This window comes from Notolepis coatsorum, assembly GCF_963971535.1.
Source record: "Notolepis coatsorum genome assembly, chromosome: 12".
NCBI lineage: Eukaryota > Metazoa > Chordata > Actinopteri > Aulopiformes > Paralepididae > Notolepis > Notolepis coatsorum.
Window position 1 is genome coordinate 31,598,523 of NC_140176.1, and position 27,160 is coordinate 31,625,682.

Genomic DNA, 27,160 nt, shown 5'->3' on the forward strand with positions numbered 1-27,160 from the left:
GTTTCGCTTCCCCGCAGCCCTAGCTGGGCCGCAGCGGAGGCGAGCAGAAGGGTCTTCTCTGACCCGTCATCGAGGACGGCGTAAGTGTCCAGGACTTTATTCTGGTAGCTTAGTGTCACACGCACTACTTTTAGGAGTACTCGGGCTCCACTGCTGCTGGCGGGATCGATGTACATGACGCTCGCTTTGCTGCTGGGTGGTGCGGGTGAAGGGCGCCATCTGTTACTGTCGTGAAGTATGTCCAGATGGGCTCCATCGCACTTGGTGCACCTTTTCTTTAAGCGGCATTCGGCTGCCATGTGTGGGCGCGCACAGCGAAAACAGCGCTTGTTGGACTTTATCCATTGACTTGCTTCCTCCGCGTTCAGCTTGGGGAAGGAGTCACATTGCGCTAGCCAGTGTTCTTTCTCACAGTAGGGGCACACTATCTTCCACTTCTCCGTTCTGGAGGGGGTACTGTGGCTCCTGCTGCTCGGTACTGACTCCGATTGGTGCATCACAGTCACCGATCTTCTTCCATCATTTAGTCGTCTGGTTCCTTCTCTGGAGCCAGGGGTGCTCCGTCCGAATGTATCTAGCCGTAGGCTGCTGACTTCTCTCGCCAGGAAGTCTGCTAGATCGAGGAGGTTCGGTTCGGGGCCATTCGGGTCTCGGTGGTCTCTCTGCCGCCTAAAACGCTCCTGTCGAGCGGGCGGCAGCTTCTCCAAGATCCTTTCCACATTTGAGTTGGCGTAAAGTTCATGCCTCCCCTTCTCTCTCTGCGCTCCCAACATCCCTACCAGGGACTGCACTCTGATGGACAGGTCGTCCAGTGCTCGATTGTCTATTGCTGGGGGTAAGCGGTCGATGTGTCGGATCTCCTGGATCACGTAATCCCATATGCGCCCATACCTCTGGTCCAATGCTACCAGCGCTGCTGTGTATGGGGTGGTGGAAGTCGCGTAGGCGAGCGCTATATTATGTGCGCGGGGTACCTTTAAGTGCTTCAGTAGGATGGCGTATTTATGGCGTTCATCCAATACATCCACCAACATGGTCTCCAGACACATGCGGAGTTCTGTATACTGGGCCCGGTTCTCTTGGGTGAAGTCGGGTACCATAGGCGTGCCAATGTATGACGCTGACTGTGGATACATCGGCGAGCGTTGGGGGAGAGGCCTCCTAGGCGAGTCTCCTCCCGCTCCTTGGTATGGGCTGGTACCGGCAGTGTACCATGGCCCGCTTGTCCAGGTGCTGTTCCTCGGTGCGGGTCGTGCGTCGTGCTCACCCGTGTATAGAGTCGGGGGTCTGTAGCGCAGCTCCGCGGGAGTATAGCCTGGGCTGTACCGGACCTCCTGGTCCGGTAGAGTACTGTGCTGTCGTCGGGCGTGGTTCTCCTCCTCTTCCTCTTCGTCTTCAGTTAGGTCATCCCGTGCTTGTAGTCTCTGGTTTAGCCTCTCCACAGGATATGCTGCTCCTTCCCGGTTGCTAGGTCTCGCTTGGACCGGTGGGGGGAGGTGGTCTGTGGGGGGTATAGACCTCGTCTGTTGGTCAAGTTCAGGGTTGTTTACTCGGCTAGGGGATGCCGCCCTGGAGGTGTGTCTAGACGAGTTCCTGGAGCCTCTGGCGGAGGGAGAGGGTGTTGTCCGTCTGATCAGCTGTTCTATTAGTTGCGCTTGCTGTCTGTCGCGCTCTGCGTCCCGTAGAGCACCAGCAGCTGCTCGCTGGCTGTCTGCTCGGTCTCGGGCCACATTCTCTTCCATCTGAATGCGTCTTATTTCTAGACGTATATGCTCTTCTTCGCTCCGCTGCTGGATCTGCAGTCGGTCGCGTTCAGCAGCGGCGTTCAGGCTGATGAGGAAGGTCTGCTGTAGGGTCCTCTCTGCCTCGCTGGGAGAAGGCGGTTGTATAGGGGAGCCTTCCCTCGGGGTACTCCTTGCGGAGCCTTGGAGCTCTATCTCCACGGTGCTCTCCCCGTCTTCTTCCGTGCCGAGTTCTCTCTCGGTAGCGTTGTATTCCTCCCGGGACTCATCGGGGACTACTTCTTCAGTACTGGCGGGGTGCGAAGTCATGTCTGGTTCCCACTGGTCCCCACCGTGAGCTTGGTCAGCCACACTAGAACCCGTAGGGGCCTCTATGGTCGGGGTAGTCTGGGCGTTGGGGTTAGACATACTTTTACTTTCTAGTTTTACCGCGTTTACTGTTAGTAGAAGACTAGGTTGTTGACTGACAGCGTAAGCCTCTAAGTACTGAGGGAGCCGTCGTTCGCGCTGCGGGCATTGGTTAGGAGGATCGTTTCGTGGAGTGTTCATCATAGGCCATTTCAATATTAATAACACTATATTAATATTACACTAATTACCATCCGGCTCGAAGGACCAATTGTAACTGAGGGGTACAATTCCCTGACTGTATTGTTAGATATGATACTTACTACCACTACCTCTTGTACTTTAGACTCTGGCCACCCAGTACTAGGCATAAATAATTATGGTAAACACTCCCACGTAGATGAAACGATCCAACACAAATGTACCAAGTCGAAAGTCTGCGTTTAATAATAATTAATACATAGCAAAAGGTATGTAGAGCAATCACTTAATTACATTTATGATTTGAAATAGGATGCACTTTTATGGCAAATGAGTATTCGTTGGTATATCAATAGAGAACGTCCAATCTCTGGTGGCGCAGGCGGTAAATATACAACCTGGAATATTTAAGGAATAATAGCAATGATACTTTAATGATTATAGAACTGGATACACTAGGGGGGGATTCCGGTCGCTTGTAAGACAACTGGAGAAGGGGGGGGGGGGGTAGAGTCTGGCTGTATCCGTCTGGCCGAGGGTATCCTGGGAGAACCCACGGTTGTGCGGCTCGGTGCCTCAGCGATCCTCGATCCACAGATGAAAGCAGTTGGACTCTCTGTGGGCCGGCTTCCTCCGGTCCACGATGGAGAGACGTGAAGCGACCTCGTCGTGTAGAGCGTCTCCTCACCTGTCGTCCTCTCCGGGGGGGGGGGTTTCCAACACACGGCAGTGTTGGTCTTTATCCATAGAATAATCACTGTATACAAAGCATAATCCGTGCCTGGGAAGGCGGGCTGTCGTCGGTAGAATAATCCGGTATGCAGGTCCACTCGCTCGTCGGCTCTGGGGCTCCTCGGGTGCAGCCTCACATGGGGTCGGCCACCCTGGATAAGCAGCCAGTTCTACCCGAAACGATGGGGGTACTGACTACGATAGTATTCTCACCGCACGAAGCACTACATATGAATAGACTATTATTAGCTTAATAGACTACGTCCAACTCGACGATATAGTGCCAAATATGACTATTCAAATATTAATATACACGATGTCTCAATACCGATGGTAGGCCGAACTTGGCCTTACTCCCACATGTGGCGTCGCGGGGAGGCTTTACGTCTGTCACTCTATTGGAGGGTAAGAAACTGGACTAAAAAGGAAGTCCTACTTTAGTAGCGCAGTATATATACGCACTATGAACAAATAGTACCATTAGTGGTGCGGTAGCCAGATTCCTACGCGGAACTAGGACTTGTTCGTACATGTTGAGTGGTACGTTTGAACTGGGTCTGGGGGGTATGGCAGCCTGGCACCAAGCTCTCGACCAATAGTAGAATGGAGACTATTATGGGATGTTCAGTAGGCTAGAATGGATATTCAATGCATATTGTACAAGGAATATACAAGGGATATCAGGGAATATTAGAGAATATACAAATACAATTAAATATATATATATATAAATAAATATATATATTCGGTTTAATCTGGCCCTTCACAACAGCTATGTATATATGTATATACACACCGGATGTTTAATGCTAGAGTTGCAGGCCTTCGTTGTCATGGTGCATTATATTCTAGAAGGATGTGGAATATACTAGTGCCAATAGACTGTTGTTATGTTCCAGAATGATCTAAGAGACCCAGGGCATTCGAGCGATAAACCCAGAATATTCCAGATTGATCTTTTTGCAATGATATATATTTGTCTCCCCGGAGACCAGAGTCTGAAATTATAGTGTATTACGGAACGTATTGTACACAGATCGCATTGGTATAGACAGCCTGCATATCGTCTGTTACCTTGATGAACACAATAAAGTCATTCTAAATTCTGATATACACTGAGAAAGAGGCTTATCTGTTTTCAGGCATTTTCGTCCTGCCTTGGGGTATCCACTCCATGTTGATTGAAATAATCCTCAGCTTCTTTAGGTGTGCGTAATCCAAACCTGCGGCCGTCACTGCCCACGATCGATAACAGCGCCGGGTATGCTAGCCTTGGCTTGTGACCAGCTATGAACAATTTTTGCATCACCTCCTTGTATGGTAGACGTCGAGCGATGGCGTCTTTGCTTAGATCTTCGTAGATATATATTGAATTATCACCATATTTCAGATTCCCCCGTTGGGTGCGAGCAACTTTGAATGTCGTATCTTTACTTTGGTTTTTCCGTCTATAGTTGTTATTGCCATAAAGACACCATTCAAATGATTAGGAAATAAATAATAATTTGTATTTGAAATAATTATTTATTTTAACAATAGGCACATTATATCAACAGGTAACAACAAAACAACAAACAAACCAATAACAATATTGAAACACCTTTCTTACTTTATTGTCAGAGTAATACTGTGTGTGTGTGTGCGTGTGTGAGAGAGTGAGAGAGGGATGAATGAGAGCAAGAGAGCAAGCATCAAGTCTCAGTTGCCTCAGTCTTTGTTTCTGTAGAGAAAGAGAAAATAAATGTATTTAGTCAAAAGGCAACTTATTTCACAAGAATCATTATGATAAAAATATATATATATACTGTATATATATGTTGTTAATGATGTCTTGTAGATTGATTTTATGGATATTTGCAACTCTATTATTTTAAGGACTGAAGTAATAAAACATGTAGTGACAAGTACAGAAATCATCTGACATATCTAAGGGAGTCAAAGTGTCCAATTTCATGAATACTGTAAGGAATACAAGTGTGTTCATTCATTCAGCCATATTTATTACAAACTGAACATTTTCGGTGGCAGCATAGTCATTACAACAGACAACGGTGTTCACTGTGCCTTTAACACTAGCACAGCCGACAAGGGGTCACATGACCCTTAGGCATTTTCAATAAATGTATCCTCGTCACTCTGTCGAGCTCCAGCTCTGTCACTCAATGACTTTTCCTAAAAGTACCCATTTTATCTGGCACGGTTTCTGAAATTTCGAAATGACTTCAGGAAAATGTAATTAGAATGTTATTCCACATATGGGCCGTTGGAACAGACGAAAGTCACAGCACTTTGCGAGCGTCTAGCGCAGGGGTGGCCAACCCGTGGCTCGTGAGCCGCATGTGGCTCTTTGCCCGTCAATGTGTGGCTCTTCCATCCAAAAAAAAAAGAAAAATATATTATAATATTATTATTATTATTATTTGTTTTTTATGTCACTCAAACCTATTTCATTGTGGTAAACCTAATATTTTTATATTCAGAGGTAATTATATAGTTTACACTGTTTATTTTTCTCATATAAGCTGTCGGGTCGTCTGACCCGTTCCTGGTGGGAATTAGTGGCATTTTCTCCATGGCTGTGCTAGTGTTAAGACGGCACGGTGGTCTTACGACAGGGCTGTGAAATACCGTCAAGTGTTGTGGTAACGTCAGTTGGGTTGGTGTGTTGTTGTGCACTGGTTGAGCATGCAATAAAAACGTCTAACGTTACGTCGTAGTCCGGTGCGTTTTTGGAAACATTATAGTCAATATAACAGATACACCTAGCTAACATGGGGCTGGCTGCTTTGAGCACACACACACACACACATACACACACACACACACACACACACACACACACACACACACACACACACACACACACACACACACACACACACACACACACACACACAACACACACACACACACACACACACACACACACACACACACACACACACACACACACACACACACACAGGGCTAACGTTAGCTAGCAAGCAGCTATATAGCTAAAACGCGAACTAGAAGCTAACCACACCTTAGACTCAAGGGTTGGATGCAGTTCCCTGTTGGTCAGTCTGTCTGTTTTCTATCTTCTGCTGTGTTTAACGTTATCTGTTTGCGAGTGCTCCCTTGACTGATGGGCCAGTATCGCGGGAACTTTTATTAAACATTCTATATGTTCGTGGGTCTTGTGCAGTGGTCTCGTTGGCACTGTCCACTAAAGTGAGCACTCAGAACAAGACGCGCACCATTTGCCAGTGACAGTGCTATGCGCACTGACAGTCTGCGCAGTTGCATTTTCCAGATAAATCCTCTTCGTCCCCACTGCGTCCCGGGGAGGATTTGTGTTTGTCCCAAATACATATTTGATCATCCCCGGGACGACGGGACGGTGTTAGTCTCGAGCCCCCCTAGAGAAGGAAGTGGAGGCGAAACCCACCTGCATTCAGTTTAGATTAGATTAGATTAATGTATTGTCATCATACAGCACAAGTACAGTAGGGCCTACAACAAAAATAAGTTTGGCATCCAACCAGAGTGCAAATGTAACAGTAAAGTACAATAGTAATATACAATGTACAGGTGATTAAACTGGGTATAAAATATATAAATTAGTACTACTGAGTAATAGTGCTAATCAGATGTATGTACAGAGTTGTAGTATTAATATGTACAGTGATACAGGTATAAAGAAACTATGGTAGTGAGTCGTACTTGCCAGCAGTGTAACTAGTAAGAGTAGGTAAGGGATATGTACAGATATAGATATACTTTAGCCTAAATATTTGATTGAAATTCCTAGAAATGATCATCAGATTGATGAAAGTGACATGACAATACAACAACCCAGTGTGCCACTACTTCAGACTAGACGACACCACTGCAGCACCTCTTTAAATCGAATGCATATTAAAGTGCATTACATTTTTATTATTTGTTTATTGAATTTTCAGCGCAACCAACATTTACAAATTATATGTACTTGAAAGTTATCCAGTAGGAACACAGAACGGAATACCAAGGATGACACACATCAAAACAAAGTGACAGACAGACAAACATTTTCCAAAAAAAAAGACAGATGGCTTTTCCTTTTTTTCCAAGTATGGGACAAAAGCATAAAAGACAATCAATCAATTAAAAAAGACACTGACAGCTAATTATTCCACAGATTTTTAAGAGGAGGCAGCCCTCATTCTCATTATGAAACCTATCTTCAGGTAGTTAACCCTTTCACTACCACACTATAGAAGGTTAGCCCTTTTACTATCACAGGTTAACTTTCTGTAGTGTGGTAGTGAAATGGTTAACCTTCTGTAGTGTGGTAGTGAAAGGTTAACCTTCTGTAGTGTGGTAGTGAAAGAGTTAACCTTCTGTAGTGTGGTAGTGAAATAGTTAACCTTCTGTAGTGTGGTAGTGAAAGGGTTAACCTTCTGTAGTGTGGTAGTGAAAGGTTAACCTGTGGCGACAGTGGTTCTGGAGGTAGAGCAGTCGTCTGGTAATCCGGAGGTTCCCGGTTCGATTCCCACTCCTCCCGGGCAGTGTGTCGAAGTGTCCTTGAGCAAGACACTTAACCCCTAATGGCTCCTGATGAGCAGGTTGGCACCTTGCATGGTTGCCTCTGCCATCGGTGTGTGAATGGGTAAAATGTGAGGAACAAATTGTAAAGCGGTGATACCTGTACATTGTATATTACTATTGCACTTTACTGTTACATTTGCACTCTGGTTGGATGCCAAAACAATTTTCACTGTACTGTACTTGTGCTGTATGATGACAATACATTTGAATAGAATCTAATCTTAAAAGAAAACCCTCTAAATCAGTAGGCTGACTCAGTGCAGTCGACACAAACAAAGCCACCAGCTATAGTTGTCATATATACTTGTATATATATGTAATTTTGAATAGTCTAATATTCAAATAACTGTGCCCATCCCTAACATGCACCGATCTCTAACCTATCAGCTAATCTGGTCTCAGATCAGCCCTCCTTGACTTGTATCTCCTCCGTCTCTCTGTGTCTGCTGTGTTTCCAGAGGGCAGTACCCGGCTGATACCAGAAGAGGGCAGTATGTACTACCGCAGGGTGCAGCACTACAGAGAGCTGCTGGACTCGCTGCAGATGGACGCCTACACCCACGGCTGCATCCTCCACCCCGAGATCACGGTGGACTCACACATACCTGCCTACGCCACCACACGCATACGCTGTAAGAGCGCGGAGTGGCTGCTAGTTACACACACAGTCCTCATATCCCTCCTAGTTACACACACACACACACAGTCCTCATATCCCTCCTAGTTACACACACAGTCCTCATATCCCTCCTAGTAGTTACACACACAGTCCTCATATCCCTCCTAGTTACACACACACAGTCCTCATATCCCTCCTAGTTACACACACAGTCCTCATATCCCTCCTAGTTACACACACACAGTCCTCATATCCCTCCTAGTAGTTACACACACAGTCCTCATATCCCTCCTAGTTACACACACACAGTCCTCATATCCCTCCTTGTTACACACACAGTCCTCATATCCCTCCTAGTTACACACACAGTCCTCATATCCCTCCTAGTTACACACACACAGTCCTCATATCCCTCCTAGTTACACACACAGTCCTCATATCCCTCCTAGTTACACACAGTCCTCATATCCCTCCTAGTAGTTACACACACACAGTCCTCATATCCCTCCTAGTAGTTACACACAGTCCTCATATCCCTCCTAGTTACACATACACACAGTCCTCATATCCCTCCTAGTTACACATACACACAGTCATCATATCCCTCCTAGTTACACATACACACAGTCATCATATCCCTCCTAGTTACACATACACACAGTCCATACACACTCAACGACAACGACAATGACACTATGTAACAACCCATCATCTACACTCACAGCACACACATCCACATGTACACACTCACTTTAAATAAACACTCACCGTAACACCCACTTTACTCACTTTAGACACTTTAACACACTGTATTTATTGGTAAATAGATTTGCACTAAAATTCATACCTCATTGCACCTTACCCTAAGTTGTACATCATCCCATTTCTGCATTGTACCTCACTGTTACTCTTTTTGACTCTGTATTGTTGCACACACACACACGCACGCACGCACGCACGCACGCACGCACACACACACACACACACACACACACACACACACACACACACACTCACACACACACCACACACACACACACACACACGCGCGCGCGCGCACTTGAATGATTTATTTACGTCTCCATGCATTACAAATAGGCAACCATTGTAAAAGTAGTCAGATATATTTAGTGGCCCTTCAGTTACATAATGAGATGAATGGATCAGCAGTTAGGAGAGCCTACAGCAGCGACGCTTCAGTTTGCAGAGAAAGCATTATTCTCTCCATACTGTGTAGCTGCTAATGATAGCTGGCACAGACCGAACAATAGCTTGTTACAGTAAGTAACTGCTTGGCCCTTTCCCTAGAGGGCCAGCCATCTAAAGCCCCCCCCCCCCCACCCACCACACACATCCAAACACATACACACACACACACAATTATGTGTGTTTTTTTAATATAGTTTCTTACTGTGTATTGGAATATGAATCTCCTCTGAAGCACTGAGCACAGTGTACTTTGAAGTAATTCTTAGGGGCACTTTCAACCCTAATCCTATTGTTCTGTTGTGAGGTGGACGTGTGATAATACGACATGTAATATTCCCCCACGTCTTCTGCGTCTCGAGAGCTCAGCCGCCTCTGCACCCCAAAAGATTCCTCCGGGTGATGTCACAGAGAGGAGAGCAATTTCATTTGTGCTAAGCTATGCTAGCTGGTTCGTACGCTTCCATTTCATTTGCGCTAAGCTATGCTAGCTGGTTCATATTCACTTCCATTTCATTTGTGCTACGCTAGGCTAGCTGGTTCGTATCCACTTCCATTTCATTTGTGCTAAGCTAGGCTAGCTGGTTCATATTCGCTTCCATTTCATTTGTGCTACGCTAGGCTAGCTGGTTCGTATCCACTTCCATTTCATTTGTGCTAAGCTAGGCTAACTGGCTCGTATCCGCTTCCATTTAATTTGTGCTAAGCTAGGCTAGCTGGTTCGTATCCGCTTCCATTTAATTTGTGCTAAGTTAGGCTAGCTGGCTCGTATCCGCTTCCATTTAATTTGCGCTAAGCTATACTAGCTGGTTCGTATCCGCTTCCATTTAATTTGTGCTAAGCTAGGCTAGCTGGTTCGTATCCGCTTCCATTTCATTTGTGCTAAGCTAGGCTAGCTGGTTCGTATCCGCTTCCATTTAATTTGTGCTAAGCTAGGCTAGCTGGCTCGTATCGAGCGCATTTCCCCACAACGTTGGCGTGTTCCTTTAACGTCCCACTGTGTGTGTGTGTGTGTGTGTGTGTCCAAGCTGACCCATCCTACTAGAAAATCAAGCACCATACCAATGGCCCTTCCCATAAGCACCCCCACAAATGAGAAAAAAGTAGGTCTGTAAATGGATAATCAAACTAGAAACAACATTGTCGTACATTACGGGGTGTGACCATGTGATTTCCCCCCCACTTGCACTCGTGCCATCGACTCAAGTATGAACACACACTTCCCAATTTACCGTTGTACTCGCAGTCTAGAGCCCTGAATTAAGGTCCTGAATAGTCTGCTCAAAATGCTGACAATTATAATGTTGACTAAATAGGAGGCAGATAATCTGAAATATCAAGTTGACGTCACTCCTATTAAGTTGATTCAACTTACTTAAAGAACTCGATGTAAATCAATGTGAATTGAAAGATAATTCAGTTGAGACGACTTAAGAATTAAGAATTCTTTCACAGAGCTCCTCCTCCTCCTCCTCCTCCTCCTCCTCCTCCTCCTCCTCCTCCTCTATTCTCCACATCTTCTCCTCCCCTCTTCTCCTTTCCTCTTCTCCTCCTCTTCTCCTTCACCAAGTCACAGTATGATTCACCTTTTCTCTCCTTCCTCCCTTGGTCTATTTCCATTCATCCCCAAACCACCACCCAGGAAGAGTTTAGGCAGGCAGGCAGGCAGGCAGGCAGGCAGGCAGGCAGGCAGGCAGGCAGGCAGACAGACAGACAGACAGACAGACAGACAGACAGACAGACAGACAGACAGACAGACAGACAGACAGACAGACAGACAGACAGACAGACAGACAGACAGGTAGGTAGGTAGGTAGGCATGCAGGCAGACAGATAGACAGAAAAGCTGACAGACTATTTGGTTTGTCCCTAGTTATTGGATCTGCTAATGGTGGCCAAGATAATGAATAGTTTTAAATATTATTTTGGAGCTGGAGATTAACTGGTTGAAGATAAATATTTACAATTCTCCCAGCTGTTTTCTCTTCAGGGGAACTAGAAAGTGTAAAATCTCTCGCCCACGCCCCTAAAGATATTGAATTGTCTTCGATTTGTTGAGACTGTCTCAAAACCAAGGGTTGTGTTAAAACCATGGGGTGGATTAGATGGTGAGAAGTGGAGGCGGAGCCCCCAAATAAAAATATTGTCCATTTATCCCACAATGCTAAACGTTTAGCATCCTCTATTCACTGCTAGCATTAGCACTAACGTTTGCTACTAAACATTATAGCTGCTATGTCAGCTACCAAATGTTACAGCTAACAGTAGTTAGTGTTAATCAACAATGGTTTAATTGTAGCTAGCGCTGATGTAGCCAACGGCAAAAGAGGATGTGTTCCATCCTTTGCATTGTGGGGTAGATTAGGATGATTGAGTGACATTGTAAAAGGGGGCAGGCCTATTCCCACTTTGGGGCCCCAAAAAAGTCAAGGGACATCATCTCAAGTGTTGGGGAAGTTCAAGTGTCATAGCAGCATGGGGGGGGGGGGGGGGGGTTACAGGTAGGATATGTGGTAATAATAATAGAACATAGAACAAAGTGGTAAAGATAATAGTGATAACAGTACTGTAGCAGGATTCAATCAAGACAGTAGTATAGTGACAATGGTATACATGGTCCAAACCATAGTAACACACTACACCAGAGTCCTAACAGTGTTTATTATTAAGAGTCAGAGAGTCCTAACAGTGTTTATTATTAAGAGTCAGATAGTCCTAACAATCTTTATTATTAACAGTCAGATAGTCCTAACTGTTATGGTTTGTAACCGACCCCAATCGCACAACACAAGACAGGTATGATGGTTTGCCAAGAAACAGATATTTATTGAACAACAGGGAAAAACAGGGAAAAGGGCACTGTCCCTTTAAGGGAGAATCACAAATACAGGAATATAATATGAGGGGAAGGAAAGGTGCCTTTAAGAGGCGGGCAGGAAAAGGGAACACTATGGGAAGGTAAGGGAACGCCTAAGGGAAGGTTAAGGGAACGCCTTGGGACAGAGGAACTAGAGACTAGGTAAACCAGGGACAAGGAGAACTAGGGAGAGAGGACTAGGGACTAGGAGAGCTAGGGAACAGGAGAAACGGGGACTAGGGGAACTAGGGACAAGGAACTAGGTGGAACTAGTAGGGGAGAACTTGGGAACAGGAACTAGGTGGAACTAGAAGGGGAGAACTTGGGACCAGGAACTAGGTGGAACTAGAAGGGGAGAACTAGGGAACAGGAACTAGGTGGAACTAGAAAAGGGGAGAACTAGGGAAACAGAGGGGACTGAGGCCCGCGGAGGCGGGCTGGGAAACAGGGAGGAACTGGGAGGACTGGTGGAAATCATCTGGGCCGCTCTGCAGGACAGAGGAGATAGTTAATGCACAAAAGGGAAAAAACAGAGCAGGTGCAGAACAGTCCAAATAACAAAGTGAACAAAGTAATAATATCTTCGTGTGACAAACACACAGGGGGAGATGTAAAGTCCAAAAATACTATTCTAAGTGAGAACCAAAAACAGAGGCAATACGCTGGGGAACAGCAGCGGGACGAGGGCAAGGGGCATTACGCTGAGTGAGTGACATCACAATCAAAACTCACCCAGGCGTATGCGTAAAGGTACAGGGGCAGCAGCGGGAACGGGGGCAAGAGGCATTACGCTGAGTGAGTGACATCACAATCAAAACTCACCCAGGCGTATGCGTAAAGGTACAGGGACAGCAGCTGCGGGGTGCCGGCTGTCCGAGCCGAGGACAGAGTGGTGCAGGAACAGGCAGCGGGGCGAGAGCGTCGCCACCGGGGCGCCGGCTGTCCGAGCCGAGGACAGAGTGGTGCTGGAAACAGGCGGCGGTGGCGATGGCGGTGGCGAGGGTATCGCCACCGGGGAGCCGGCAGTCCGAGCCGAGGACAGAGTGGTGCTGGAAACAGGCGGCGGTGGCGAAGGTGTCGTCACCGAGTAGCCGACTGTCGGAGCCGAGGACAGAGTGGTGCTGGAACAGGCGGCGGTGGCGAAGGTGTCGTCACCGGGTAGCCGACTGTCGGAGCCGAGGAACAGAGTGGTGCGCCACTGCTTGAGTGCGCACCGGAACCGAGAGACGCGTCGGGGTGCGTCTGCGAGGAGGAGTGTGCCAAGCACGAAGGTCTAGAAGATGCGCGTTGCGCGCTGGTCTGGAGAGCGTGCCAAGCTCGAGGGTTCTTGGAAGATGCGCGTTGCGCGCTGGTCTGGAGAGCGTGCCAAGCTCGAGCGTCCTTGGAAGATGCGCGTTGCGCGCTGGTCTGGAGAGCGTGCCAAGCTCGAGAGTCCTTGGAAGATGCGCGTTGCGCGCTGGTCTGGAGAGCGTGCCAAGCTCGAGGGTTCTTGGAAGATGCGCGTTGCGCGCTGGTCTGGAGAGCGTGCCAAGCTCGAGCGTCCTTGGAAGATGCGCGTTGCGCGCTGAGGACTGGAGAGCGTCTGCGCTGGTCTGGATGTGCGTCAGGACGAACAGCTGCGCGGGGGTCTGCAGTGGAACGCTGGGGTGCCTCCCGTGGAAGTACAGGGAGCGCAGACCAGTCTCCCCCACAGGCAACGGCGACAGCTGGCGAAGGCTGGAGCAAACATCTCGACGCCGGAGAATGGAACAGCATAGGCAGACAGAGGATCTCCCGAAAGAGTCTAGATGTTTAGAGAATATGACTCGGCAAGTATACAACACGACCCCACGCCAAAACGAGGGGAAGCGCCCTGGTATTTAAAGCCCACAGGGGGACTAATTAGCCTGCCACCACAGGTGCGAGAGATAATAGAATATCGAACAGGTGTGGCCACTAAGGGTAAGGAACGAGAGGGTGGGGGCTAGAGAGAGTGAGTGAGAAGGGAAAATAAACAGTATAGAAGGGAAATAAACAGTATAGGCTTAAAGAAACAGAGAAAAGGTAGTGAGCAGCGGGCAAAACCTCACAGTATCCCCCCCTCCAACGGGAGCCACCCGGCGACCCAAAACAAATACAGACAGAGTGGCAGGGGGCAAAACAAGAGGTACTGGCCAAGCCAGCAGGGGAAGCCACCACAAGAGTGGGGCTAGCAAAAGAAACAGGGTCGCCGAGGGGTAACTGGGGGAACTGGTCTAGAGGAACTGGTCTAGAGGAACTGGGTCTAGAGAACTAGTCTAGAGGAACTGGTCTAGAGAACTGGTCTAGATAACTGGTCTAGAGAACTGGGCTAGAGAACTGGTCTAGAGAACTGGTTTAGAGAACTGGTTTAGAGAACTGGTCTAGAGAACTGGTCTAGAGGAACTGGTCTAGAGGAACTGGGTCTAGAGAACTGGTCTAGAGCAACTGGTCTAGAGGAACTGAGGGGCAAGCAGGGTAGCAAAGGGGTAACCATGGTAGCACGGGGAAAGGGCTAGCAGAGGGAAGGTTGCTGCCAGGGCACTGATAGCTACAGGGCCTATGCTAGCTGTACTGCTACATCAACATAGAGGCTGCGCAAGCTGCCGGAGCCAGGCTAGCAGAGGGAAAGGGTAGCTGCCAGGGCACTGATAGCTACAGGGCCTATGCTAGCTGTACTGCTACATCAACATAGAGGCTGCGCTAGCTGCCGAGCTAGGCTAGCAGAGGGAAAGGGTAGCTGCCAAGGCACTGATAGCTACAGGGCCTATGCTAGCTGTACTGCTACATCTACATAGAGGCTGCGCTAGCTGCCGGAGCTAGGCTGGCAGACAGGGCTGGACCAGCATGAGAGAACAAGCTAGCTGGAAGGACAGTCCTAGCTGTGGGAATACTGACCTTGCTAGCTGAAGGGCAGTCCTAGCAGTGGGAGAAACTACACAAAAAAGTGGAGGCCATGCAGAGGGACCGGGTTAGCTGCTTGGGCCTGGCTAGCTACAGGGCCTATGCCAGCTGCAAGGCTGCATTAACATAGAGGCTGTGCTAACAGCCGGGGCCAAGCTAGCAGACCGGGGCCATGCAGAGGGAAACTGGGTTAGCTGCCAGGGCATGGCTAGCTACAGGGCCCATGCCAGCAGCAAGGGCTGCATAAACATAGAGGCTGTGCTAGCAGCCGGGGCAAGACTAGCAGACAGGGGCTCTGCTGAGGGACTGGGTTAGCCGCCAGGGCATGGCTAGCTACAGGGGGGTCAAACAGGGCAAAACGGGAAGCAAACAGGGGAGCTAACCGGGGAGACTAACAAGCTAAACAGGGAAGCTAAACTGGGCTAAACAGGGGAGTAACAGGCTAACAAGGGAGCTAAACAGGACTAACAAGGAAGCTAAACTGGGCTAACAGGGAAGCTAACAGGGCTAACAGGGGAGCTAGAGGGGACAAGAAAAAAAAAGGCAAACTCAACATACACAGTCTGTGATGGCTGGGGTCGTAGACTTGGTGGGGTCGTACTGTTATGGTTTGTAACCGACCCCAATCGCACAACACAAGACAGGTATGATGGTTTGCCAAGAAACAGATATTTATTGAACAACAGGGAAAAACAGGGAAAAGGGCACTGTCCCTTTAAGGGAGAATCACAAATACAGGAATATAATATGAGGGGAAGGAAAGGTGCCTTTAAGAGGCGGGCAGGAAAAGGGAACACTATGGGAAGGTAAGGGAACGCCTAAGGGAAGGTTAAGGGAACGCCTTGGGACAGAGGAACTAGAGACTAGGTAAACCAGGGACAAGGAGAACTAGGGAGAGAGGACTAGGGACTAGGAGAGCTAGGGAACAGGAGAAACGGGGACTAGGGGAACTAGGGACAAGGAACTAGGTGGAACTAGTAGGGGAGAACTTGGGAACAGGAACTAGGTGGAACTAGAAGGGGAGAACTTGGGACCAGGAACTAGGTGGAACTAGAAGGGGAGAACTAGGGAACAGGAACTAGGTGGAACTAGAAAAGGGGAGAACTAGGGAAACAGAGGGGACTGAGGCCCGCGGAGGCGGGCTGGGAAACAGGGAGGAACTGGGAGGACTGGTGGAAATCATCTGGGCCGCTCTGCAGGACAGAGGAGATAGTTAATGCACAAAAGGGAAAAAACAGAGCAGGTGCAGAACAGTCCAAATAACAAAGTGAACAAAGTAATAATATCTTCGTGTGACAAACACACAGGGGGAGATGTAAAGTCCAAAAATACTATTCTAAGTGAGAACCAAAAACAGAGGCAATACGCTGGGGAACAGCAGCGGGACGAGGGCAAGGGGCATTACGCTGAGTGAGTGACATCACAATCAAAACTCACCCAGGCGTATGCGTAAAGGTACAGGGGCAGCAGCGGGAACGGGGGCAAGAGGCATTACGCTGAGTGAGTGACATCACAATCAAAACTCACCCAGGCGTATGCGTAAAGGTACAGGGACAGCAGCTGCGGGGTGCCGGCTGTCCGAGCCGAGGACAGAGTGGTGCAGGAACAGGCAGCGGGGCGAGAGCGTCGCCACCGGGGCGCCGGCTGTCCGAGCCGAGGACAGAGTGGTGCTGGAAACAGGCGGCGGTGGCGATGGCGGTGGCGAGGGTATCGCCACCGGGGAGCCGGCAGTCCGAGCCGAGGACAGAGTGGTGCTGGAAACAGGCGGCGGTGGCGAAGGTGTCGTCACCGAGTAGCCGACTGTCGGAGCCGAGGACAGAGTGGTGCTGGAACAGGCGGCGGTGGCGAAGGTGTCGTCACCGGGTAGCCGACTGTCGGAGCCGAGGAACAGAGTGGTGCGCCACTGCTTGAGTGCGCACCGGAACCGAGAGACGCGTCGGGGTGCGTCTGCGAGGAGGAGTGTGCCAAGCACGAAGGTCTAGAAGATGCGCGTTGCGCGCTGGTCTGGAGAGCGTGCCAAGCTCGAGGGTTCTTGGAAGATGCGCGTTGCGCGCTGGTCTGGAGAGCGTGCCAAGCTCGAGCGTCCTTGGAAGATGCGCGTTGCGCGCTGGTCTGGAGAGCGTGCCAAGCTCGAGAGTCCTTGGAAGATGCGCGTTGCGCGCTGGTCTGGAGAGCGTGCCAAGCTCGAGGGTTCTTGGAAGATGCGCGTTGCGCGCTGGTCTGGAGAGCGTGCCAAGCTCGAGCGTCCTTGGAAGATGCGCGTTGCGCGCTGAGGACTGGAGAGCGTCTGCGCTGGTCTGGATGTGCGTCAGGACGAACAGCTGCGCGGGGGTCTGCAGTGGAACGCTGGGGTGCCTCCCGTGGAAGTACAGGGAGCGCAGACCAGTCTCCCCCACAGGCAACGGCGACAGCTGGCGAAGGCTGGAGCAAACATCTCGACGCCGGAGAATGGAACAGCATAGGCAGACAGAGGATCTCCCGAAAGAGTCTAGATGTTTAGAGAATATGACTCGGCAAGTATACAACACGACCCCACGCCAAAACGAGGGGAAGCGCCCTGGTATTTAAAGCCCACAGGGGGACTAATTAGCCTGCCACCACAGGTGCGAGAGATAATAGAATATCGAACAGGTGTGGCCACTAAGGGTAAGGAACGAGAGGGTGGGGGCTAGAGAGAGTGAGTGAGAAGGGAAAATAAACAGTATAGAAGGGAAATAAACAGTATAGGCTTAAAGAAACAGAGAAAAGGTAGTGAGCAGCGGGCAAAACCTCACACTAACAGTGTTTATTAGTCAGATAGTCCTAATAAACAGTGTAAAAAATATAATTAACTATAAAAACATGAGAAAAATAAACAGTGTAAACAAACGTACAGATGAGGGTCTGTTAAATTAACTTTTATAGTCAAATAATAAACACTGTAGTTCAAGAGCTTAGACTTTATTATTATAATTATTATTACTATTATATTACAGTATATGCTCTGCTGAGGAACTTGATGTTCAAATGTATGTGTCGACTATTAGAGTAAAAAAACTGAATAATAGGTGACATTACTGATGTCAAACAAAGTGATACAAGGTACTCCTCTGGTTTTGGAAACATTGGAATCGATGCCTTTATGTATTTTAATCTACGTTGTTGTCCTTGTTTTTTGTATTGTTTTTATATGTGTAATATGGACCTTGAGTCTGGAATAAAGTCTTCATCATTATTATTATTATTATAAATAATAATACTATTATTATTATTATTATTATTATTATTATTATTATTATTATTATTATTATTATTATTATTATTATTATTATTATTATTATTATTATTATTATTATTATTATCATTATTATTATCATTATCATTGGGCACTCACGATGGCCCAGTCCTCTGAGCGCTATGTTTGACCCTCTCCCTCCAGGTCAAGCTGTTTGACCACGACAACATGAAGTACTTGCAGAAGCTCCTGGACGAGCTGGAGGGCGTGATGGACCAGGTGGAGACAGAGCTGCAGAGGAGGGTGGAGGAGACACCAGGTAAGTGATGGACCAGGTGGAGACAGAGCTGCAGAGGAGGGTGGAGGAGACACCAGGTAAGTGATGGACCAGGTGGAGACAGAGCTGCAGAGGAGGGTGGAGGAGACACCAGGTAACCAAGGAGACCCTTTTCACCTAAGACGTGATTGCCGATCGATAGTTATTTTGGTGATTTCTGGTTTATAAGATCAGACACACTGCTTAGCAGTATCAGTAGTTACGGCAGACATACTGTACCAGCTTTTTCATGGCATTTAGATGATGATTAGATTAGATTAGATTAAAATGTATTGTCATCATACAGCACAAGTACAGTACAACAAAAATACATTTGGCATCCAAACTGCATTGTAACAGTAAATTACAATATATAATATACAATGTACAGTGATCAAACTGGATATAAATGAGTACTACTGAGTAATAGTGCTAATTAGATGTATGTACACTAGAGTTGTAGTATTAATATGTACAGCGATACAGGTATGAAGACACTATTGTAGTAAGTCATACTGGCCACAGTGTAACTAGTAAGAGTAGGTCAGGGATATGTACAGATATAGATATAGTATTTACAGATATGTAAAAAGGATTATATGCAGGTATGTACAGACAGATGTGGATAGAAATATATAGGATAAGAATATATATAGTTATTGTATAAAAACGTATTATACACCTGATTATAACGCTGTGATAGCATGTACAATAGTGCTGTATATACTACTATATATACTGTATATAGTATATAGAAGGATTGTTTGCAGGTATATTCAGACAGATATGGACATATATATAATTATATATGTGATAAATATATACACAAATAATATATATAGTATATAAAGCACTATTGAGCTATATGCAGGTGTATAAGTAGGTATATATGTGTGGTAAATATAAATATATAAATGAAATGTATATATATGGTATATACAGCACTATTGTACATGCTATCATACAGAGTTATATGCAGGTGTATAAATTGGTATATAGAAGGATTTTATGCAGGTATATTCAGACATGATGGATATATATATATATGCGGTAAATATAAATATATAAATGTATATATATATGGTATATACAGCACTATTGTACATACTATCACACAGAGTTGATGGCACCATATTGAAGTTGACGTCTTCTTCCACTGACCTCACCAGAGGAGGGCTCCCAGGAGGCGTGGCTGTGTGGCGACTTCTTCAGCATGGCCGACGTGTCCCTGGCGGTCACCCTGCACCGCCTCAAGTTCCTGGGCCTCTCCCGTCGCTACTGGGGCAACGGCAGCCGCGTCAACATAGAGACCTACTACGAGCGGGTGACGGAGCGCCCGGCCTTCCGACGGGTGCTGGGCCACGTCAACAACATCCTGATCTCCGCCGTGCTGCCGGCGGCGTTCCGCGTGGCCCGCAAGAACGCCCCGACCATCGTCGGCACCACCCTGCTGATCGGCATCCTGGGCGGAGCCACCTACCTGGCTTTCCTCTATCTCAGGAAGAGGCTGACCTCCATCAGCTGAGCTGCAGCTGGAGTGGGGGCCGGCCCTCAGGTCACGGGGGGGGGGGGGGGGTGGGATGTGTTAGCAGAGGAGAGAGAGAGAGAGGGAGAGAGAGAGAGTGAGAGTGAGAGTGAGAGTGAGAGCGAGAGAGAGAGAGAGAGAGAGAGAGAGAGAGAGAGAGAGAGAGAGAGAGAGAGAGAGAGAGAGAGAGAAGAGAGAGAGAGAGAGAGAGAGAGAGAGAGAGAGAGAGAGAGAGAGAGAGAGAGTGAGAGCGAGAGAGACTCAACTTACATTGTAACACGCGAGTTCCCACTGCCCATTGTTGTACAGTACATTGAGGCTTTGGAGAATCCATTAAATGTGCTGTAAGTGGTATTGTTAAAATAAGTGGTCTACATGTTAACATAATAGCTCTACATTCCGACAGTCTGGTCAGCAACATTGGTCTCTCAGTCCCTCCTGCTTTGCAGTAAACACAAAATACATGTTCTGGTATCCCGTTCCCACTTTATCCAAATAGGAGAGAGAACTCCACGCTGCAAAAAATGGTCTGACAAAATAAGAAATATAAACTAGTTGTAAGCAAATGTGTCCTTGAAACAAGTAAAATAGTCTGTAAGCAAATGTGGATTTCTTGAAATAAGTAAAAATATCTAGGGTTCTCTCTCCTGATTAGATAAAGTGGGAAGGGGTACCAGAAAATGTATTTCCTGTTTACTGCAGAGCAGAGGGACTGGGAGACCCATGTTACTGACCAAACACTCTGTATCAATGATGGCTGTTGGAATGTAGAGCTATTTAACACTTATTTAAAAAATAAGATACCACTTACAGCTCCTTTAAACATGAGATGTGATAGAGACTAAACTGTATAGTCCACACGCAGTGATAAATGTACTGTGTTGCTGGTTGCACAAAACGCACCTTTAGTCATCCTCTCTTACCTACAGTAACCGCTTCATGTAACCCACCGAATCTATGACTTGAACCGGATGGCGTCAGATTTGGTTTACCTGTCTTTGAACCGCTGAACATGCTTCCAGGAGCCTGCCGTTGCCCAACATGTACTCAGTAATATTCGTAATTTCAGTCTCAGATATTAAGCATGTTGCTAATTAAAATACTGTACAATTTGTTGGTATGCTATTTCAATAACCTGTACCCTCGTAGCTCATAACCTCATGCAAAATGCTTAAAGTCTGCTGGCACTATTATGCTTCAAGATCTGTTAAATATGCCAACTCTTGATCAGGCCGTGATGTTTATTTTCTGTTTTCTACTGTCACCGTGTCATGTGACTGATGATCATGTACTCTTCGATTGATGGATCAGTGGTGGAAGAAGTACACAGTTCCTTTACTTAAGTAAAAGTAGAAATACTCAGATAAATGAGTACTCTGGTAAAAGTAAAAGTCCTCCATTCAAATTCTACTTAAGTAAAAGTAGAGAAGTATTTGCTATTGAATGTACTTAAGTATCTAAAGTAAAATAATGCATTCTACATGATGTTTGTGTATTCCAGTGCTTGGGAGCATTCAACCCTTGATCCATTGACCTCTACAGGTTATGTTAAAGTGGTATGTGGTCCAGTTATGCTGCTCTGATTATGTCCTCTTGAAGTTGACAGGATTCAAAAGTGAAAGTATATAATCTTCATAAAATGTTGCCACGTTTTCTATGCAAAATCTTTTTCTTCAAAGTAACTAGCAACTGGTGGGTTCAGATAAATGTAGTGGAGTAAAAAGTACAATATTTCCTTTGAAATGTAGTGGAGTAAAAGTATAAAGTTCCCTAAAATGAAAATAGTACAAGTAGCTAAAAATTGTACTTAAGTACTATACTTGAGTAAAAACACTTTCCACCACTGATCACAATATTCCATCTGAATAAATTCTGTCTGTTGTCTATTGTCTGTTGTCTCGTTTCCGTCCTCTATACTGTGCTGCTGACATACTGAAATTAAACATCTCTGAAAACCTCGTGTCACTTTACTGCATGGCAGCGTTTGGGCGGCGTTCGGGATGCACGACGCGGGTCGCCGCCGCTCAGATATTCTTCACCGTAACCGATGTTTAACTCGCTAAGATGTTTTCAACACAACATCCTGGACGGCTAATCGTAGTTCCACCCCGGTTCTGGAGCCTGTTCAGAGTCCACAAGCCTTTCTGTTTGGCCCGTCAGAACTAGCAGGGTCCGGGCGGCCTGACATTTAGCACGACTGGGCTTCAATTCAAACACTTCTCTGGACTGCGCTTAATTCACCTGCGTTTAACCTCACACACACACACACACGCACATGCACGCACGCACGCACCCACGCACGCAAACACACACACACACACACACACAGAAAACACAGACACGGGGTAGAATTCTCAACAAAGTCTGGTGCTTTGTTTGCGGTCTCTCAAGGTCTGGCTTGTGTTCGCTGTCAAAGAAATACCACACATGTGTTAAATGGATTGCATTTTGGTAAACGGACTGCATTTATATAACAGCTTTTATCCAAAGCGCTTCGCAATGTATGCCTCACGTTCACCCATTCACTCACAATAGGTTCACTACGTTTAGAACACCTCGGCGAGGCGCCTCGGTATTCTAAACTCCGTGTCGGTCAATTATTTTGCGACAATGACCTCGTAGCTATACATTATCCCTTACATATACGATACAGTATTATTGTACATGCTATCATACAGTTATATGGGATATATGCAGAGGGGTATAAGTAGGTATATAGAAGTTAGTTTTCACCCAAAGCAGCCAAGTCTAGCAGTGAGGCTGCTTTCAATAAATGTCCCATGTAGAGGAGCATATGCAGCCATGAGGTACATGCCAGCCAGGTGCTGCATACGCTCCTCTACATCAGACATCTCAGACTCAGCTGGAGTCGGTCGGAATGGCCCTTTAGGGGTTTGTAAGGGTTCCCCCGGTCCTGCGGGACCGGACGGCAACCCCCCTCCCGGTTCGGCTGGTCCAGGTGTCGGACCATCTCAACTCCCCTTCCATACACCCCTTCATACTACAACATTGCCAACCGGTGGGCTGATCCAGATGTGGCAGATCTGGCATCAGCTCACTCACCTGATTAACATTATTTGCTGTCATTTATGTTTGATTTATTCGTTGTCTATGTTGTCTTTATTAGTTCCACTTTGTTAGTCTTGTGTCCCTACTGTCTGTGTTTTGTAAATGTGTTTTAGTCTCGTATGTCTCAGTTTGTACCATTGTTATTGTTTTCCCCTGTGTTCTCTGTGTTCTGTTAGTTCTGTCTGTCACACCTGTGTCCTGTTAGTAATTACCCTCTGTCTCTGATTGGTGTCTGTATTTAAGTGTTCTGGGCCAGCATACACTGGCTGGTTCATTGTTTCATGTTACCGTTGTGTCAGTCGTGTTCCTTGTTTTCTGTTGTGAGTAAAGCCTTATTATCGTCACTACGCCGTCTCCTGCTTCATGTTAAGTATCTCTCCATTGTCTGCTGCAAACTGGGTTCCACTCTCCACCATGCTATCGAAACACGCCATTCGTAACAGGGGTTGAGTGTCTTGCTGCCGGGGGAAGCCAGAATTGAACTGAGAACCTTCCGACTACCAAACGGCCGCTCTACCTCCTGAGCCACTGTCGCCCCCTTACCTTTAGCCTTGAAGCCCCAATGCGAGATGATCTGTCGAGAGGACGCACAATGGTAGAGCCACTGTCATACTCATGCAATATATTGTGAGCTCGCGAAGAGCATTACTCAAGTGGCCGTCCTTGCAGACAGGTGAGATTCTATTTTATAATGGTTCAAGTTCATTCATTTTAATGTATGCTTTTATCAGAGTTTATTTTATGAATGTTACACATTTAAAATACAGAATAATAATAAATTCATAATAATAATAAATAATAATACACTTTATTTGTATAGCACCTTTCATAGCACATATGAATAAATACCGGCTCTTTGAGGTATGTGACCTCTTGATTAATCCTTGTTACCGTTAAAACAATACATTAGAATGCATTAAACAATAACACTATGCGTAATTAGCACCGGCTTTTAGACCTCACATGAACTGAGAAATAGTCTCCTGGTTTAACTCAGAAGGATCCATGACATGAGTTACAGAAGACAGATACCGTTCAAAGCCAATCTCGTTGATGTAAGTAAGGCAGACGTGCACCGTGCCAAGCCAAAACATTCAAGTTTGTGAGGTAATTTCAGGACTTAATAGGACATACATCAATTAAATAATCAATCTTTTAATCATCTCATGATATGGGAACCTCTCAGAAAAACACAAGAACCAAACTGGAGACAAACAACGCCAACTACAGGGCTTGTTTTCACAACTCACAACCAAAAAGGCACCCAGATCTAGAATGACCCGTCCTCGCCACTCAACACCACAGCTGCTGCCATCAGGCCACAGACTGAGGACCGCTTACAAGAAATCCTTTATTCCATCAGCTGTGACCATCCTTAATAAGAGCCTGTTCAAACAGGCCCCTTGGAACTGCCTGCCCCCTCCACACACACACACACACACACACACACACACACACACACACACACACACACACACACACACACACACACACACACACACACACACACACACACACACACACACACACACACACACACACACCTTTCTCCTAAGCCAACTGCATAGACAGCACTGCTGTGTATTGTGTATAGTTGTGTGCCTCCACATGCCAGTGGAGAAACAATCCACTCGTTTTACATTTAGTCATTTAGCTGAACGCTTTTATCCAAAGCCACCTACAAAAGGCCTTTGACACTGTCAATCACACCATTCTGATTGATAGTCTATCAGTGAGCTGGATACAATCCTATACCTGGAGGGGAGAGAACAGATGGTGGAGGTAAACGGTACCCTATCCCCCCCCCCTCCCAGTGAGCTGTGGTGTTCCACAAGGAAGCATACTAGGACCGCTACTGTTCCTAATTTATGCAAATGACATGTCGTCAGCTTGTGATTGCAACTTGTTCCTGTTTGCGGACGACTCAGCCCTGCTGGTCTCTGACAAGAACAAGTTGCAGGTTGAAAAAACCCTCAGCTCGGAACTAGGCTAAATCTGCATATGGCTCGCTGATAACAAACTATCATTACACATGGGCAAAACAGAGTCCATTCTCTTCGGTTCAAATAACAAACTCAGCAAGACAGACGGCTTCTCAGTTAAAGTGGGTGACAATATTGTCACAAGGAAAGATGAAATTACCTACCTGGGTTCCATCCTAGAGGCTAATCTTTCCTGTGACAAAATGGCATCCAATGTAATAAAAAAAGTCAACCAACAAACTCGATTCTTGTACCGGATCTCCTCTCTGGTAAACAAGAATACCCTGAAGACTCTGGCAGGAGCACTCATTCAAGGGTACTACGACTATGCTTGCACCTCATGGTACCAAAGCACCTCAAAGGCACTAAAAACCAAATTACAAACATCTCAAAACAAACTGGTCAGACTACTACTTGACCTGACTCCGAGAACCCACCTCACCCCTGCCCACTTCGACAACCTAGGATGGCTTAGAGTAGACGACAGAGTACAGCAACTTGCAATGGGCCTGGTCTACAAGATACACTACACGACCAAGGTATGTACATGTCAAAATACTTCCCAAAGGTCAGTGAATACCACAATCACAATACCAGAGGGAGCTCCACAAATCATGTTAAACCCAGATTCGGCTCAAACAAGGGACTAAACACGTTTAGCAAATTATGCCACATCAATGTGGAACACCCTACCCAAAGCTGTAAAGGAATGTGAATCACTACCCACTTTCAAAAACACTCTCAAAGAACACCTACAGGAGACTGCAATTCAAAACTGGCCCCTACAAATGTCCTAACCCAGTTGTACAGTAAATGACCAAGTATGGCTTTGTCAGTATTCCAATGTACAGTGTACAGTGTCCCCCACAGTGTCCCCCACCCACCCCCTACCCAACCCCCCCCCCCACCGCCAATGTACAGCCCCCCCCACCTCCAATGTACAGCCCCCCACCCCCCCCACCCAACCCCATGCACCCCACCTACCCAACCTCCTCCAATGTAATTTTTTTTTTTTTTTTGTATTATTTTTTAAACAAACACATAAACAAACATGACAACACACGATAAGATATACAAGCATTAATTGTCAGAGCACATCCAATGAGATCACATTTTAGTTAATTGTCTTATATAAGATATACCCCTAATACCTGTTATCTAAAAACCTACACACATATGCTCCAGCTCGAACCCCCCCCTCCCGGACCCCACCTTGGGAAGTACCTCCACTATCCCTCGCACCTAACCAGACACTACCATTATAAGCTAGCTTTTATTCTCTCCACCACTTCTAACCACATTGACATTTTGGATTCCTTGAGACCCAGAATTCTTGCTGTAGATATTTCTTGATAAATCACATCGAGATATGTACAGTTTCTACGTCAAATGTATATACACTCTTTTTCTGGACACTTTTTGTATCACAAACAGTACTGTATTTGCAAATCTGGTATGTCATAAATGTATAGATGTAGCAGTACTGTCTATTTGTATGTCGTGTGTGTCGTATATGTTATGATGAATTGAAAATGGGGGACCCTGATGTAAACAAGACAAAAGTCTTTCTCTGGTCTGCATCCCCTTAACAATTGTATGTATTGAGCTGTACTGTACTGTACCCATTCTGCAATCTGTTAATAAACTTTTCAATCAATCAATCAAAACTTACAAGTTGTGTACAACAAGTCAGCAGGAAGGGTACAACTCTGGTAGCTAAGTAACATTATTCAGTGTTGAACTTGGGTTCTACAGTCTTGAGTGCATAGTGGTGTAGTGGTTAACATCACAGAAAGAAGGTCCTGGGTTCGATTCCCATTTCGGGACCAGGTTTCCGTGTTCCTAGGTACCCAGGTGGGGGATCTCCCAGGCCTTT

At 46.5% G+C, this 27,160-nt stretch overlaps 2 protein-coding genes across 2 annotated transcripts in view; both read left to right on the forward strand.

Moving 5' to 3' along the window:
- Window positions 1–18,719, forward strand: part of LOC311238558 (ganglioside-induced differentiation-associated protein 1-like) — a gene marked incomplete at both ends in the record, with an annotated part of 19,757 nt that extends 1,038 nt beyond the window's left edge. The window contains 2 exons of the mRNA XM_084326656.1: window positions 8,054–8,250; window positions 18,597–18,719. Coding sequence (XP_084182782.1) covers window positions 8,054–8,250; window positions 18,597–18,719 — 320 coding nt within the window. The remainder of the gene's footprint in view (window positions 1–8,053; window positions 8,251–18,596) is intronic.
- LOC311238166 (ganglioside-induced differentiation-associated protein 1-like) overlaps window positions 1–20,233 on the forward strand; it is a gene marked incomplete at both ends in the record, with an annotated part of 57,504 nt that extends 37,271 nt beyond the window's left edge. Inside the window, one exon of the mRNA XM_084326179.1 lies at window positions 19,878–20,233. Coding sequence (XP_084182305.1) covers window positions 19,878–20,233 — 356 coding nt within the window. The remainder of the gene's footprint in view (window positions 1–19,877) is intronic.
- Window positions 20,234–27,160: the final 6,927 nt, after the last annotated feature.